The sequence below is a fragment of the Carcharhinus amblyrhynchos genome, chromosome 2 (assembly GCF_965287045.1).
Source record: "Carcharhinus amblyrhynchos chromosome 2, sCarAmb.v2.hapA, whole genome shotgun sequence".
NCBI lineage: Eukaryota > Metazoa > Chordata > Chondrichthyes > Carcharhiniformes > Carcharhinidae > Carcharhinus > Carcharhinus amblyrhynchos.
Genome location: NC_137325.1, coordinates 131450278 through 131466947, shown reverse-complemented (window position 1 = coordinate 131466947; position 16670 = coordinate 131450278). Strand labels below are relative to the sequence as shown.

Genomic DNA, 16670 nt, shown 5'->3' with positions numbered 1-16670 from the left:
TCATGACAGCACAGTCTTGCAACCCTGATATTTTCCATTCTATAATGTTCAAAGTTTACCAAAGTTACAGAATGTCCAGGTGTTATTGAAGGACTACATGTTAATTTGGGGTCAACTTATACCTTAAAAAGGAAACTAGCTTTAAATCTGTTTGGTGTGGATTTCGGAGGTATTAACAATATTGCAGGGGAGGCGGGTGTAGAAGAAGAAATTTGGTGTTCTTTGATGTGGAGGACTCACAGCTGGCAAGAGTGAGCCAAAGTGATAGATTCAATATCGCATGGGTGCTGAGGGATAGGTTTCTCAGTCTGGATTTTATGTACCCATTGAAGCTTTTCCACAAGAGAAATACAATTTGTTGAGTTTTAGCATCAGCTCTTTAATAATTAATTGCTATAGTATCAATTAGACATCCATTTATGCACACTTCTTTCTGTATCCACTCCTTTTTCTTGTTTTTTTTATATGTGGGCTGCACGGTGGGCAGCACAGTGGTTAGCACTGTTGCCTCACAGTGCCAGGGACCCACGTTCGATTCCTGGCTTGGATCGGTGTCTGTGTGGAGCTGGCATGTTCTCCCTGTGTCCGCATGGGCTTCCTTTGGGTGCTCCTGTCTCCTCCCACAGTCTGAAAGATGTGCAGGTTAGATGCATTGACCCAAACAGGAGCTGAAGTGTGGTGACTAGGGGAATTTTACAGTAAATTCATTGCAGCGTTAATGTAAGCCTTACTTGTGATTAATAAATAAACTTTAAGCTTTATATGTACCAAGTATGAGACCAGAAGAGCGATCTGACTGAAGGGAATCAAAAATTCCTTAGCTGGACTTGGATTATTAGAGCACAGGAGATGGTATCTGGCTCATCATGCCAGATCTTTCCAAGAGCAATCCAGTTAAATCCCATTCACTGGTTATTTCCACATATCCCTGAAATCCTTTTCTCATTCAAGTATTCAATTATTCCTTTTTGAAGGCTAATGTTGAATGTGCATCCACTTTCATATCAGGCAGTACATTCCACATTCTAACCATTCATTTAGTTTGAAATTTTTTCTTCATGTTACTGCTGGTTCTTTTGCAATGACCTTAAATTTATGTCCTTTGGTGAACTGCTTTTCATCCATAGGAACAGCCCTTTTTTTTGGGAAACTCTAAATTCTACATGATTTTAAACATTTCAATCAAGACTCCTCTTAGTCTTTCCTGCTCTAATGAGATCAATCTAAGCATTTTTAGTCTATCCAGTAACTGCAAATCCTTATCCCTGAAACCACTCTAGTGTCACATTCTTGATGAAAGATTTGGAACGGAAACACTACAGAAAAGGTGGGAGAATAATAGTCTGGCCTTGTTCTATAAAATATGGAATGAACTTGTGGGAATTGACAGAAACAAACATTGGTACTCACCGGCAGTGACAAAACACAAGGTGGCCACCTGCACAAATTACAAGGACCCTCCATTTATTTCCAAGACTTCCCAAGGACATTTCCACAACAAGTTGCCAAAGGAATTAGTCAAAGGACCATCATTTGAAATGTTGAACAGCCATGTTTAGATTTTTTCCATTCAAATGTTTTCATTAACAGAATTACAATTTCAGCAGGTCATGCCTGGTTTAGCTAGAGATGCACATAAATATGTTGGTGGACATTCTCCCCGTCTGTGTGTGGATTTCCTTGGGTGCTCCAGTTTCCTCCCACAGTCTGAAAGACATGCCGGTTAGGTGCATTGACCCAAAGAGGCACCGGAGTGTGGTTACTGGGAGAATTTCACAGTAACTTCATTGCAGCGTTAATGTAAGCCTTACTCTTGACTAACAAAGAAACTTTAACCATTATACATACCTAGTATGGCACAACTAAAGCAGGAACAGTGATCACTTCCTCACTCATCTCCAAAGCCTCCATAACCTTTCCAAATTGTGCTGTCCTAAATTGGACACTATACTCTGTTGGAGGACCAAATTGCTGTTTTATACAGATTCAGCATTTCCAGGGCAGGTAGCAATTACAGGTGTACCCTGAACTCTATTAACTCTCCTTATCCAGAGACTACCTCTAAAAATACCCTGGCTGAGACCTAAGTGAGCACAGACCAAGGATCAAGCCTGGACTTCCTTGATCTGTACAGCTTAGCTACTCAACTTACCAACTGACCATAATCAATGGTGCACTCTTTCCTGTCCCAGATTTTGTGGAATCAACAAAAATGACATTTTTCAATCCAACACTACTGGCTTCTGCTTCCTTAGATACATGGGAACCAACAATTTACTATTGCAAAGAAGATACAAGACTTCAAACAGGATTTTTTGTTCGATAAGAGGATATCTTGACTGGCATTTTGCCATCCCTATCAAGTCAACAAATATCACTTCTGAATCAAGCTTAAACTTTTGTTTTCCTGCTTCACTTGATCAATGTGCAATGCATGTTCTACCGCGACTCAATTATGTGCACAAAATTCAGCTTAAAAGGACAAGCTGTTTCATGATTCGTTGCTTTACTACAACTGTTTGATCAAGTCCATACTCTCATGCTTACTGCCCAAATACAGACAACAGAAAAAAAAATGAACAAAAGGAAAAAAAGCCAGTCTGGATAAAATCAATGTTTTTTGTGTAAAACGATGAATCATAGTAAAATTCCAATGAAAGACTGAACAGAGTCTATAGTTTTATACAAGCATCAGGTATAAATTTAACATGGAATAAGCACTGAAGTGCTTAATGCTTTAGTACATCTTAATTTCTCAGAACCTTGTGTTTTTGATTTTCTGTTCAAAGTGTATTTGGAATAGGTATACATTTCAGAAAAATTAAAATGTTGCCATGTAACTTCAAGTTCTAAGTTTCACCATTATACTTCTATTTATCATAACTTTAAATTTTGAAGATACAATCAATTATTTTCTAAAGAAATTTTCAGTAAACATTTTAGGAGGTATCAAAATAAAATGTTAAAACTCTCGCTGAAATACAGTTCTATACTCCATTTTGTTCAGCTCAAACTTCCAGACCTTCCAAACCCAGGACTACTTCTTTCTAGAAGGAAAACAGCAGCAGTCAGCAAGGAGCACCACCACCTGCAAAGTTCCCCTCCAAGCCACTCACCATCCTGACTTGGAAATATATCACTGTTCCTTTGCAGAAGCTGGGTCAAAATCCTGGAATTCCCTAACATTGTGAGTCAAGCCACAACATGTGGACTGCAGCGTTTCATCTGCACATTCTCCATGTGTCTGTATGGATTTCCTCCCAACTCCAAAGATGCACAATTTAGGTTGACTGACCATGCTAAACTGACCTTAGTGTCAAGGGGATTAGCAAGGCAAATACACAGGGTTACAAGGATAGGGCCTGATGGGACAATCGTTGGTGCACAGCTCGATAGACAAATGTCCGCCTTTTAAATGGAGGGTTGTGACAAGTGACGTTTCTCAGCGGTCAGTGCTGGGGCCTTTGCTGTTTGTAATATACATACATATATGAATGATTTGGAGGAAGCTGCAATTGATTAGTAAATTTGCAGACAAAATTTAAGTTTAAGGTGCAAGAGGCAAGATTTAAGGAGATATACGAGGCAAGTTGTTTTTTTTACATAGAGGGTGCTGGATGCCTGGAACTCACTGCCAAGGGAGGTGGTGGAAGCAGGTACAATAGCAAGTTTTAAGGGACGTCTGAACAAATACATGAATAGGATGGGAATAGAGGTACATGATCCCGCGAAGGGCAAGGGGTTTTAGTTCACATGATTGGTGCAGGCTTGGAGGGTTGATGGTGCTCAGGTCCAGGATGTCGCATCTGGGCTGCAGAGGAACCTGGAGTGGGAGGGTGAGAATCCAGTCGCTGTAGTACATGTGGGTGCCAACGATGTAGGCAAAACGCGAAGTGAGGATCTGGGGAGGGAGTATGAAAAACTGGGAATGGAATTAAAAAGTAGAACCGACAAGGTGGTTATCTCCAGACTACTGCCTGAACCGAGTGCAGATGGGCGTAGGGTTGATAAGATTAAGGAAGTGAATGGGTGGCTCAGGGATTGGTGTGGGAGGAATGGGTTTGAATTTATGGAGCACTGGCACCAGTATTGGGGTAGGTGGGACCTGTTCAGGTGGGATGGGGTTGGTCTGAACCGTGCTGGGACCAGAGTCCTGGCGAATCGTGTAGATAGGACAGTAGATAGGGCTTTAAACTAATTTGGGGGGTGCGCACGCGTGGGTACGTGAAATTACGGGGTCTGGTCTAAAGAAAAGGAGAGGGTACGGGTAAGGGAAGAGGCCAAGGATGTCCCAATAATAAAAGGAGTAGGGGGCGTGAGTAAGGTTGTTGGCGTTCTGGCAAATACGGTACAGGTGAAGGCTGGGATGAAGGCACTTTATCTGAATGCACGAAGCATTCGGAATAAAGTGGATGAGCTGATGCTGCAGATCAACACAAATGGATATGATCTGGTGGCCATTACAGAGACGTGGCTGCAAGGTGACAGGGACTGGGAGCTGAATGTACAGGGGTATCAAGTGTTTAGGAAGGATAGGCGGGAGGAAAAAGAGGGGGGCGTAGCTCTGCTGATTAAGGATAGCATCAGGGTGGTAGTAAGGGATGATATAGGAGCCAAAGAGCAGAAAGTGGAATCGTTGTGGGTGGAGATTAGGAACAGCAAAGGGAGGAAGACGCTGGTGGGTGTCGTTTATAGGCCCCCAAATAATGATCTGGAGGTGGGGCGGGCTGTTAACGCGCAAATAAATGCGGCATGCAGGAATGGAACGGCGATAATTATGGGGGATTTCAATCTACATATTGATTGGTCGACCCATGTTGGACGCGGTGGGCTTGAGGAAGAGTTCTTGGAATGCTGCCGGGACAGTTTCCTTGAACAGTGTGTGTTGGAGCCGACAAGGGAGCGAGCTACCTTGGATCTGATGTTACGTAATGAGGCGGGTAGAATTAGGGACCTTGTGGTGAAGGATCCTCTTGGGGAGAGTGATCATTGTATGGTGGAGTTTCTGATGCAGATGGAGGAGGAGAAAGTGGATTCCCGGACATGTGTCCTTTGTTTGAACAGAGAGGAGTACGGTAGGATGAGAGAGGAACTGGCAAATGTTGATTGGGGGAAGCGCGTTGGAAGGTAGGTCTGCTGAGGAGCAGTGGAGGATCTTTAAGGAGATCTTTCTTGGTGCTCAGCAGAAATTTATTCCGATGGTTAAAAAGGATCATAGGAGGGGAGATAATCAGCCGTGAATAACGAAGGAGGTAAAGGAAAGTGTTAAATTAAAAGCGGATGCGTTTAGAGTAGCTAAGAGTAGTGGGCGAGAAGAGGATTGGGAGAGGTTTAAATGTCAACAAAGATTGACAAAGAAGTTGATAAAGAAGGGTAGGGTAAACTATGAAGCTGGGCTAGCGCTTAATATAAAAAAGGATAACAAGAGTTTTTATAAATATATAAAAAGGAAGAGGCTGGCTAGAGTGAACGTTGGACCCTTAGAGGATGAGCAGGGGGACTTAGTGGTAGGGGATGGGGAAATGGCTGAGGCCTTGAATAACTTTTTTGTTTCGGTCTTCACGGAGGAGGACGTGAATAATTTGCCAGGTGTTAGCAATGGAAAGGTGGTAGGAGTGGAGGGTCTCAATGACATTATTGTTACTAGACAGGCAGTGCTCGACAGACTGGAGGGAACTGATTGTGGACAAGTCCCCAGGACCGGATGGAATGCATCCAAGGGTTCTGAAAGACACGGCAGAGGTGACAGTGGATGCCTTGGTGATTATTTTCCAAATGTCGCTGGATTCCGGGAAAGTTCCGGAAGATTGGAAAATGGCTAATGTTATGCCGTTGTTTAAGAAGGGTGGCAGGCAAAAGGCAGGGAATTATAGGCCGGTTAGCTTAACGTCTGTTGTAGGTAAAACGTTAGAATCCGTGATCAAGGAGGAAATAGCAAGGCATCTTGAGGAGAATTGTTCGATACAGCAGACGCAGCACGGTTTCGTTAAGGGGAAGTCGTGTCTGACGAATTTATTGGAGTTCTATGAGGATGCGTCTAGGGCGGTGGATAGAGGAGAGCCGGTGGACGTGGTGTTTCTTGATTTTCAGAAGGCATTTGATAAGGTGCCTCGCAAGAGGTTATTACAGAAGGTCAGGGGGCATGGAGTTGGGGGTAGGGTGTTAGCGTGGATAGGGGATTGGCTGTCAAATAGGAGGCAGAGAGTGGGGGTCAATGGGTGCTATTCGGATTGGCGGTTGGTGACTAGTGGAGTGCCCCAGGGGTCGGTGCTGGGGCCTCAAGCTATTTACCATTTATATAGGTGATCTGGAGGAGGGAATCAAGCGTATGGTGTGGAAATTTGCTGATGACACCAAGATTGGTGGAACGGCAAATTGTGCGGAGGGTGTGGAAAGTCTGCAGAAGGATCTAGATAGGCTGGGCGAATGGGTCAGGAAATGGCAAATGGAATTTAATGCTGGCAAGTGTGAAGTTGTCCACTTTGGTAGGAATAATGGTAGGAAGGACTATTACTTACATGGCGAAAAACTGCAGCATGCGATGGTGCAGAGGGACCTCGGGGTCCTCGTGCATGAGTTGCAAAAACCCAGCCTGCAGGTGCAGCAGGTGGTCAGGAAGGCGAATGGGATGCTGGCCTTCATAGCAAGGGAGATTGAATATAAAAGTAGGGAGGTCTTGCTGCAACTGTACAGGGCACTGGTGAGGCCGCAGCTGGAGTACTGTGTGCAGTTTTGGTCGCCGCACTTACGCAAGGATATTTTGGCCTTGGAGGGAGTGCAGAGGAGGTTTACTAGGCTGATACTGGAGTTGAGGGGATTGAGCTATGAGGAGAGGCTGAATAAACTAGGCTTGTACTCGTTGGAGTTTAGAAGAATGAGGGGAGATCTCATTGAGACATATATGATGATGAATGGGATGGATAGGATAGAGGTGGAGAGGCTCTTCCCGCTCAGAAAGGACAGCAGGACTAGAGGGCACAGCCTCAAGATAAAGGGGAGGCGGTTTAGAACGGAGTTGAGGAGGAACTCCTTCAAAGGGTGGTGAATCTCTGGAATTCTCTGCCCGTTGAAGTGGTGGAGGCTGCCTCGCTAAATATATTTAAGACGCGGGTTGATAGGTTTTTGATAGGCAAGGGGATTAAGGGTTATGGGGAGAGGGCAGGAATGTGGAACTGAGACCCGACAGATCAGCCATGATCTTGTTGAATGGCGGGGCGGGCTCGAGGGGCTGGATGGCCTACTCCTGCTCCTATTTCTTATGTTCTTATGTTGAAGGGCCAGTTCCAGTGCTGTAAATTTGCTTTTTCTTTGTTCTGTACTGTAGGGTTTCTTATGCTGGAGACATCTATGTTGCAACGTTCATCAAATGAACAGAGGGAAAAAAGGGGGACATTGCACGGCAACCTATATTTTGTAGTAGGGATGTCAATGTTCAACCTCATTACTCCTCTGAAACCAATAGCAACTTTTGGAGCCTACACATGTGCAGAAATTGCTGTCAGTAATTTTACGTATCCCTATAGGGATCCGAGTACCCTCAGACTGCAATTAAGTAAAAATCACAGGACTGTTAAGAAAATGTCCTTTTACACTATTAGTCTTACTGTAAACCCTTCTTTGTTGAATGAGGTCTGACTGGATGTATTAAGTTCAGCTTCACAGGTCGCAAAAATAAATGTTAAGTTTATGGAATGCCATGTCTCTCCATTGTGATATTAAAAAAAATTTCAGCTTCTATCTTAATCACGTGTATATGTTCATTTATTTGCTTGGTGTAAAATTCTAAATAAAAGTGAAAAATTTAATTGCATTTTATTTCAACTTGATTGGCCACTTATCCAGTTTGATGACATCTGGAGATTCCCTCAACTGGGTGCTAGATTCAAGTTGGTGCTGGGAAAGAGAAATCTATTGCACATAAATTGCTACGGTCAGCTGTTGTTTCAGTACTGACTGTAATATACAGGCAGAAAAATTTTTTCCAACTCCTCTTTCAATGTAGTACCCCAGTAACCCAATCAATGGGTGAGATTCTCTGATCTTGCTCGCCCCACCACTGCTGCCACTGAGCACAGAATTTGGCATTTAGCCAAAACTCCATTCGCTGTAGCTACACCAGCTGAGGTTGGATAGTTCCAGTTAATAGCTCGGATACCCTTTAGGTGCAAATATCCCATGTTATTTTTTCCCTATTTCTAAATTTGGAATTTTTAATTTTTCTCCTCACAAACATCACCACAACACCTAATTTGTCGACGTCAATTGCTTTCATCAATTTGCAGACTTCCCTTTGCCAAGAAAAACATGTCCAATTACACCTTTCCTCAAATCATAAATTCCTGAACTTAGAATCAATTTAATTGCTGGCAATGTCACGTTTCCATAATTAGGTTATTAGAACTGTGCTCAATATACCTCTGTTGAATATCTAATTGAATGGCTCAAGGGCCATTATTCATGCTTCTACGTTTGTGGTCTTTTGGGAATGTACATCTGTATGAAAATCAGTTTACAATCTTCCCTTTTTGTAAAGTATCACATACTGGATAACTTTGAATTTTTTGACACCTGCACTGCAAATTGTAAATTTGTTTTCTTGAAATTAACTTGTTCTAATCTTTGGTTGCTCTATGTAGGCTGTAGCAAGACCCAAAAATTAGCAAAGATTAGCATAATCTTCTCCATAGCACTCAGTGGGAGATATGAATGCTCTAGTAGCACAGAAAAGGGAATTCTAGGACCTATGCCCAGACATGTTGGTGAACACAAGGAGTTCCAAAATCTGATGCGGGAAGTTGTGATCCAAAGGTAGTGGAGCATAGGATGGTGGCCCTGTGTACAGGCAGTCATTGGAAAGGGGGAAGAAACAAGATGAGGAAGTGGGAAAATGGACTGAGAATTAGTCGACCTATTAAAACACTTGCACCAAACTTGGGTGTCACTTTCCTTTTCTTCCCACCACATAATCTTGTTCTACAGTCTCAGGGCACAATGCTAGGTTAAAGCCAGTTTTAACAACCAGAGTCACTACTACTCTATAACTAAAACTACAAGTGTAGTTGGCATGGAAACCAACTTTAGAATGACCATGACATGGAAATGACCGTAAGAAGTCTCACAACAGTTTGTGAGCTGAAATCCCACTCACCTAATGAAGGAGCAGTGCTCTAAAAGCTAGTGGCTTTTGCTACCAAATAAACCTGTTGGCCTTTAACTTGGTGCTGTGAGACTTCTTACTGTGTTTACCCTAGTCCAACATCAACGTCTCCAAGTCATGGAAATGACCAGCAAGTGAGCAGACATGTGGGTTAGAGATGGGCTGGGCTGAATTGGGAAGGATAGCATGGGTGGGAAACAGAGCAAAACAGGTTGAATAAGGTGCACTGCAATTTGTTTGGGTTAGAAATTTGCGCTTGGGCTGAAGTTAGGCTTTGGTCTATATGGCCAGGTTCTTAATGTCTGTTGGTAGTAATGAGGAGTGTATCTCACACCTGACAGCACAAATTTGTAACTTCAAGTGTCAAGGATTCATCCAGTAGCAACAGTAACAAGAAATTTAAAAAGCCTGAAAGGTACGTATCTATTCAGCAACTGTAACAACCAGTTCCAGGAGTAGGCAAGCCTCAATGATCAGGGCATTCCAGAGGTACGAGAGTATCTAAAGATGATTAAGCGTGAATTACTCTAGTAGAAATAGATTACTTAGATGACTGCTATAGAAATTTCAAATTCCCTAAGCAGAAACCACTTATCTAAATGGTTGGGTAATTCGGGGCTATAGAAATGCTAAGTTCCACAAATGGAAGGAATTTGAGGTGTGTAGATAACAAACTCTTGAGTTTGAAATGACAAAAAGGGAAACAGTAACTGTTACCCCTCTCAGAAGCACACAGACCAGTCTACACCTCACAGCCAGCATGCTAAAACTCATTTCACATCCATGGGATCCTGTTACATCTTTTACTTCTCAGAGATGCTACAATGTTGCATCTAAAACTTAGAGCCAAGATATTGCAGGGAAACCTTTGTAATAGCAGTTTAAATATTTTCGCTGGACCAGGGAAAGGCATTTCCTGGACTTGATCATCAGCCCTGTATTGTGTGGGAGCTATAAGTCGGATTTGATTTATAGATTTATTTAATTTGAATGTTGTTTGGGAAAAGGAAGTCTTAGTGAGCTCAGGGATTGTAAATACATTTTGGCACAAGATGCAGTTTCTACATAAATTGTGTGTGTGTTTAGTTATTCACATACTTAACTGTCTTAGAGAATTGTGGTCCTGTTTGTGTGTGTTTGTCTTTTCTTCAGTGTAATAAATATTCTTCAATAATTGTGATATAATGACTAGACTGTGGTTTTATGTGACTCCTCACAATATTCCAAACAAAAACACTATACACCACCACAGATTGGTGTTTCAAGTTGGGACACCCTTGCAGATAACATCAGCATGGCTTGCGACACAGAGATTTTTGAAAACATTAAATCTGGTCTGCAGTGATTGATGTTGAGGTGTTTGATTTTGTTTTTATCTCTATCTCACTTGTGAATGCAGAACAATTATAAGAGATGCTGTTTGCTTCAGATCCCAATTCTTCTTATAAATAGTAAATATTGACATTCTGTTACTACCAGAAGTAGTATTTGCCATGTGCAAGATATATGACAGGTAGACATGCTGGATATGCAACTGTACTCCTTTCTCTCCAACACATGCAAATCAGTTGAAAATAGAGAAATGAAATTATATCAAAGCCCTCACCTCCGAAGGTCAGTGCAGACTCAATGGGCCAAATGGCCTCCTTCTGCACTGTCGATATTCTATGGTTCCACTTTATGGTTATGAAGCTGGTCTAGCCAACACATCCCTCAGCCAAACCCACTAATAAATCATATGATCATTTGCTGTTCGACCGAACTTTTGGCAGCCATCTAACAACGACTATATTCAAAAATTACGTTATTAGTTTTGTAGTCCTTTGGTCCATCCTGTGGACATGAAAAGTATCTAAATGCAAGTTATTTCCAAAGTAAGCAATGTAACTATTTCAGCAGAGTTCATTTTTTAAACAATTATTCATTCACAGGATGTAGACATTGTTAGCAAGGCCAGCATTAATTGCCCATGCCAATTTGCCTTCGAGAAGATGGCTGTAAGCGATAGTTTTGAGTCACTGCAGCGGCATGGTGAAGGCACTAATGAAGTGATGTTCGGTAGAATATTGCAAGCATATTAACCCAGTGATTAAGTAATTTACCTAGTCAAGAAAATTTGTGACTTGGAGGAGAACTCAGGTGATAATGTTCAGGTACGTATGCTGCACTTGTGCTTTTAAGATGATAGAAATCATGAGTTTGGGAAGTGCTGAAGGAATCTTGGATACAACCTTCTAGATACAGGTGTTTCAGATATCCCACATTGTAACAATACTTTATTGGCTGTAAAACTTTTTTGGGACATTGAGGTTGTGAAAAGCAGTCTATAAATACAAGCTTTTTTCTTCTATTAGCAAAATATGTCAAGAATATGTACCAGTTTCCTCCCTTCTGGTGCAAAAGCATATATAAATGGGATCTCACTATAAACAATGTAAACTACAATTATGGAAAATAATTTTGTTATTCAGTTACAAATTTAAATGCATCCAGGGTTTAAAACCAATCGTAAACCAACTTGATAGCATGGAGTGTCGTCACTGCTGTTAATCTGGTAACTCTGAAGCTAAGCAGAGTGAGTGTCCTCAAACAATTTCAATGTATTGAGAGTTCTCCCTGCTGGCTGATATAGGGTTTGCATCATTAAGTTACTATCTGCAACTGCAAATTTGAATGCATGAAAATCAGTCTGAACTTATATATATTAGCTGTATCAGTCAACCATACAATGAATAAACTTCCATTCACATTTCACACTTTTTTTCAGTCCTGGATTTAATTTTGCTAAGAAGCCAGCTGAACATTTTGCATGCAGCAAAACTGAAGAGTCGAAAACAAAAGCTAAAGGTGTGCTGTAAGAAAAAAAACTGTATAATATTCAATTCCTTGAATTTCAAGAAGGCAACCATTAAACAAGAAGGGCAACTGATCAATACCTGTGATCCTTTTGGCATTGCAGTTTCATCAACCAACAGAGCTAGTATATTGAAAGCAACCAAGAGGACAGAGATTGTCTGGAAGACACAAATTGATCATTTAAAAAGTCTGTGAAAATGCTGATATTCAACTGATTTCTTCCCTCTACTAAGCACAGAAAATTTACTGCATGCTAGTAAAGTTCATATAGTGAATAAATAAAATTTAATGAATTTGTAAAGTCAAACTTTTCATAAATAACTTTAGTGAAATGTGATGCAGCTTTAATTCCACACTAAATTGCAAAACATATTGCAATACTAATTCTTTTTTATCATGCAATAATTGGAGTTAATATGGCCAAATATAACAAAAGGTTCATTTTATTATTGACATTTTCCATCTTTTATATTGAATCTGGTAATGCCAAAAGAATGGTCAACATTCAGCATTCTAAATTAATCTAAACCGCCTTTTCATCTATTTTAAGGTCAGAGAATTAATTATTCTTGTTAAGCTACTACTAATGATAAAAGATTTAAACAGTCTAACAATTTTCTACCAAAACATGCATTTTTCTTCAACTTTCTGCTTTTTTTAATTCGGATTGTACATGTGTGTTTTGTCCTTCTATTCACAGGTAATAGTTCAAAGCATTTCACATTGAGCATTAGACAGGCCACTTAAAGTTGTTTACTTGTCATACAAGGGTGATTCAACTTTTCTGGATTAAAGTTTATTAGAGGAGATCACCAGATGTTGGAGATAGGATCCCTAATCTTCCTGATATATGCTAATGATTTAAATTCTTAGTGTACAAATCCAATTTTAGAATTTGTGTACAATACAAACTTGGGAGAGGACAAGATAGAACTTCAAAAGGATACAAGGTGGAGATTTCTGGCCGCACATGCCGCTGAGATCGTATGTTCCTGCCAGAAGTCAATGGACTTTTGGTTGAGACTGCCGAATCCCCTGCAGCATATCCTGCCATGATGGGGTGCTGGAAAATCCCAACCACAGGTGGAATAGTTGGACAAGTGGCCGATGAAATTTAATACAGAGAAATTTAATGGCAACAGGGTTAATGGAGGCATTTGAGAAGTGATGCATTTTGGTAGATCTAATGCAGGGAGGAGCTATACCATAAATGGCAGAACCATCGGGAGTATAGACACACAAAAGGATTTGAATGTGCAAGTCCACAGATCCCGAAAGGTGGCAACGGAGGTGGAAAAGGTGGTGAAGACGGCATATGGCATGCTTGCCTTTATTGGACGGGGCATAGAGTATAAAAGCTAGCACATGATGTTGCAGTTCTATAGAACGTTGGTTAGGCCACATTTGGAATACTGCGTCCAGTTCTGGTCGCCACACTACCAGAAGGACGTGGAGGCTTTGGAGAGAGTGCAAAAAAGGTTTACCAGGATGTTGCCTGGTATGGAGGTAGGAGCTGAGATTGAGTAAACTAGGGCTGTTCTCCCTGGAAAGGAGAAGGTTGACAGGCGGCCTAATAGAAGTTTATAAAATTATGAAGGGCATATTTAGGGTGAATAGTTGGAAGCTTTTTCCCAGGTTGGAAATGACAAACACAAGTGGTCACAAGTTCAAGGTAAGGGGGGGACAAGGTTCAATACAGATGATGTATTTTACACAGACGGTGGAGGAGGCCTGGAATGTACTACCAAGCAGGGTGGTTGAGGCAAATATGCTAGGATCATTTAAGACTTATCTAGATAGTCACATTAACAGACTGGGAATAAAAGGAAACAAACAGATGGTCTAATTAGGAACACATGATCAGTGCAGGCTTGGAGGACTGAAGGGCCTGTTCCTGTGCTGTAGTGCTCTTTGTTCTTTGAGAAATAATTTGATGATGTGGAAAGGAATATATGAGGAGAAGGCTGGGAAGTGACATGAGGCAAATTGCTTCTTCTGAGAGTCAACACAGACACAATGGATCACATGGATTCCTTCCGTGCTGTAACCAATTGTATAGCTAATCTGCCGATCATTAGCTATTGTCCACATACACCATCTTTCGGATGAGTCACCAGACCCTGCCCATCATTCCTTACCCAGGGATGCCAAGACTAATTACAGCAGCCTTAGAATCAATCCAGTTGAGATCACATCACTCTGCACAGATCCATTCCTGCACATCAGTTCAGTTACAAGTGGTGTACCTCAAGGATCTGTTTTGGGGCCACTGCTGTTTGTCATTTTTATAAATGACCTAGATGAGGGTTTAGAAGGATGGATTAGTAAATTTGCTGACGACACCAAAGTTGAAGGAGTTGTAGACAGTGAGGATGGATGTTACAGTTTGCAGAGGGACATAGATAAGCTGCAGAGCTGGGCTGAGAGGTGGCAGATGGAGTTTAATACAGAAAAGTGTGAGGTGATTCACTTTGGTAAGAATAACAGGAGTACAGAATACAGGGCTAATGGAAGGACTCTTAGTAGTGTTGACGAGCAGGGAGATCTCAGGGTACATGTGCACAGCTCCCTGAAAGTTGGCACCCAGGTTGATAAGGTTGTCAAGAAGGCGTATGGTGTGTTAACTTTTTTTGGTAGAGGGATTGAATTTCGGAGCCGTGAGGTTATGTTACAACTGTACAAAACTCTGGTGCGGCCGCACTTGGAGTGTTGCGTACAGTTCTGGTCGCCGCATTATAAGCAAGATGTGGAGGCATTGGAAAGGGTGCAGAGGAGGTTTACCAGGATGCTGCCTGGTATGATGGGAAGGTCTTAGGAGGAAAGGCTGAGAGACTTGAGGTTATTTTCACTGGAGAGAAAAAGGTTACGAGGTGACCTGATTGAGGCATACAAGATGATCAAAGGATTGGATAGGGTGGACAGTGAGAGCCTTTTACCTCGGATGGTGATGGCTAACACAAGGGGATATAGCTATAAAATAAGGGGTGGTAATTACAGGACGGATGTCAGAGGTAGGTTCTTTACTCAGAGGGTAGTAAGGTCGTGGAATGCCCTGCCTGCAGCAGTTGTGGACTCGCCAACTTTAAGGGCGTTCAAATGGTCAGTGGATAGGCATATGGATAACATTGGAACAGTTTAGGTTAGAGGGTCATTAGATTAGTTCCACTGGTCGGCGCAACATTGAGGGCCTGTACTGCGCTGTAACGTTCTAAGTTCTATCTCAGCTACTTATCGGACAAATTCAATCAACAGAGTTCAATGGATTGGTACCTAAAACTTTTAAAGTTACCATTAAAAAATGGTCAGTTTTTTTTTTAAACTGCTTGCTCTGTAAATCCACAAACCATGTTTGTAGTTCTGGGCTAACAAACTGCTCTGAAAGGTTTAAGTTAATGTTGACAGCAATTGTGACCCTGGCTCCCCCTGTGGCATTGCTGTCTCACAGCACCAGGGACCCAGGTTCGATTCTCATCTTGGGTCACTTTGCGGAGTGTGCACGTTCTCCCGTGTCTGCATGGGTTTTCTCCCACAGTCTGAAAGACGTGTTGGTTAGGTGCATTGGCCGTGCTAAATTCTCCCTCAGTGTATCTGCACAGGCGCCAGAGAGTAGTGACTAGGGGATTTTCACAGTAACTTCATTGCAGTGCAATGTAAGCCTTCTTGTGATGCTAATAAATAAACTTTATAAAAATCTGCTATCCTGACTCTCATCAAACTAACAAAGCCATGATTTGTATAAACCAATGCACTGTGCTCATCGTCTTCACTTTAGAAAAATGATTATTCTTTATTTACTTTGGAAAAAATGTGACTGAAAGCTTTAAAACTATACTGTTGAGGACGTACATCTGCATTCAAAAACAGCTGGGAATAAATTAACAAATTTTCTGCAATAAATTTCAACAAAAGCAGCTTACCGTTCCTGACAATAGTATCAACATGACAACAGGATAAACCAAGTTTCGTTCCCATGCAGAAGCTTTCTTGCGTCGCTCTTATGAAAAGAAAACACCAGACAGATTAAAAAATACTATTCACCCTAGATTCTTTAAAGGTTTCCATTAAATTCAGAAATATAAAACTGCAAATAATAGAACCAAACAGAGACGATTATCATTTTTAATATGGAATGTAGGGGCTCCATTGCCTCACCAATTATTATTTTACATCTTGGAATATAGAGTTCTTTAGCAAACTACTGAAGGCTCCCAGGCCTCGCTTATTAAAATATTCTACAAGGAGGAAATCTCCAAAAGAGAGTACATAGATAAACCTCCACTCCTGTTCCCAAAACCTGCAATGTAATTCCGGAAGCAGATGCAGCATATGAAAAATCTCAAAGGTATTTACATCAAGTACTCCAGTTGTAAAACTCCAATTTCCCAGAAATATTTGTTTAAAAATGGAATACATGTTATATATTTTGAACTGCTTATGTTGTCTCTTATATTAGCACATACAGGAAAGTTTCAGATTAAATGTTTAGAGAGTTTGCATGTCACTGAGGTAAATTTTGATTAAATTTGAAGCTTGGCCTGTGTTACACATGATCTGAGAGTGCAGTGTAAATCAGTAAGATCTACCTACTAATAAATTTTTTCTTGTTCCTTAGAGTCGACATCTATGTCATGTAAACATGGTTCAGATATTGGTTTAT

At 41.3% G+C, this 16670-nt stretch overlaps 1 protein-coding gene across 3 annotated transcripts in view; it reads right to left on the bottom strand.

Moving 5' to 3' along the window:
• The window catches only part of lmbr1 (limb development membrane protein 1), a 226494-nt gene that overhangs the window by 70705 nt on the left and 139119 nt on the right, over positions 1-16670 (bottom strand). For all 3 annotated transcript variants that reach the window (XM_080212882.1, XM_080212890.1, XM_080212898.1), the window contains 2 exons: positions 15931-16007; positions 12094-12171 (listed from right to left, as the gene is read on the bottom strand). In XM_080212882.1, the coding sequence (XP_080069008.1) occupies positions 12094-12171; positions 15931-16007 (155 nt within the window). The remainder of the gene's footprint in view (positions 1-12093; positions 12172-15930; positions 16008-16670) is intronic.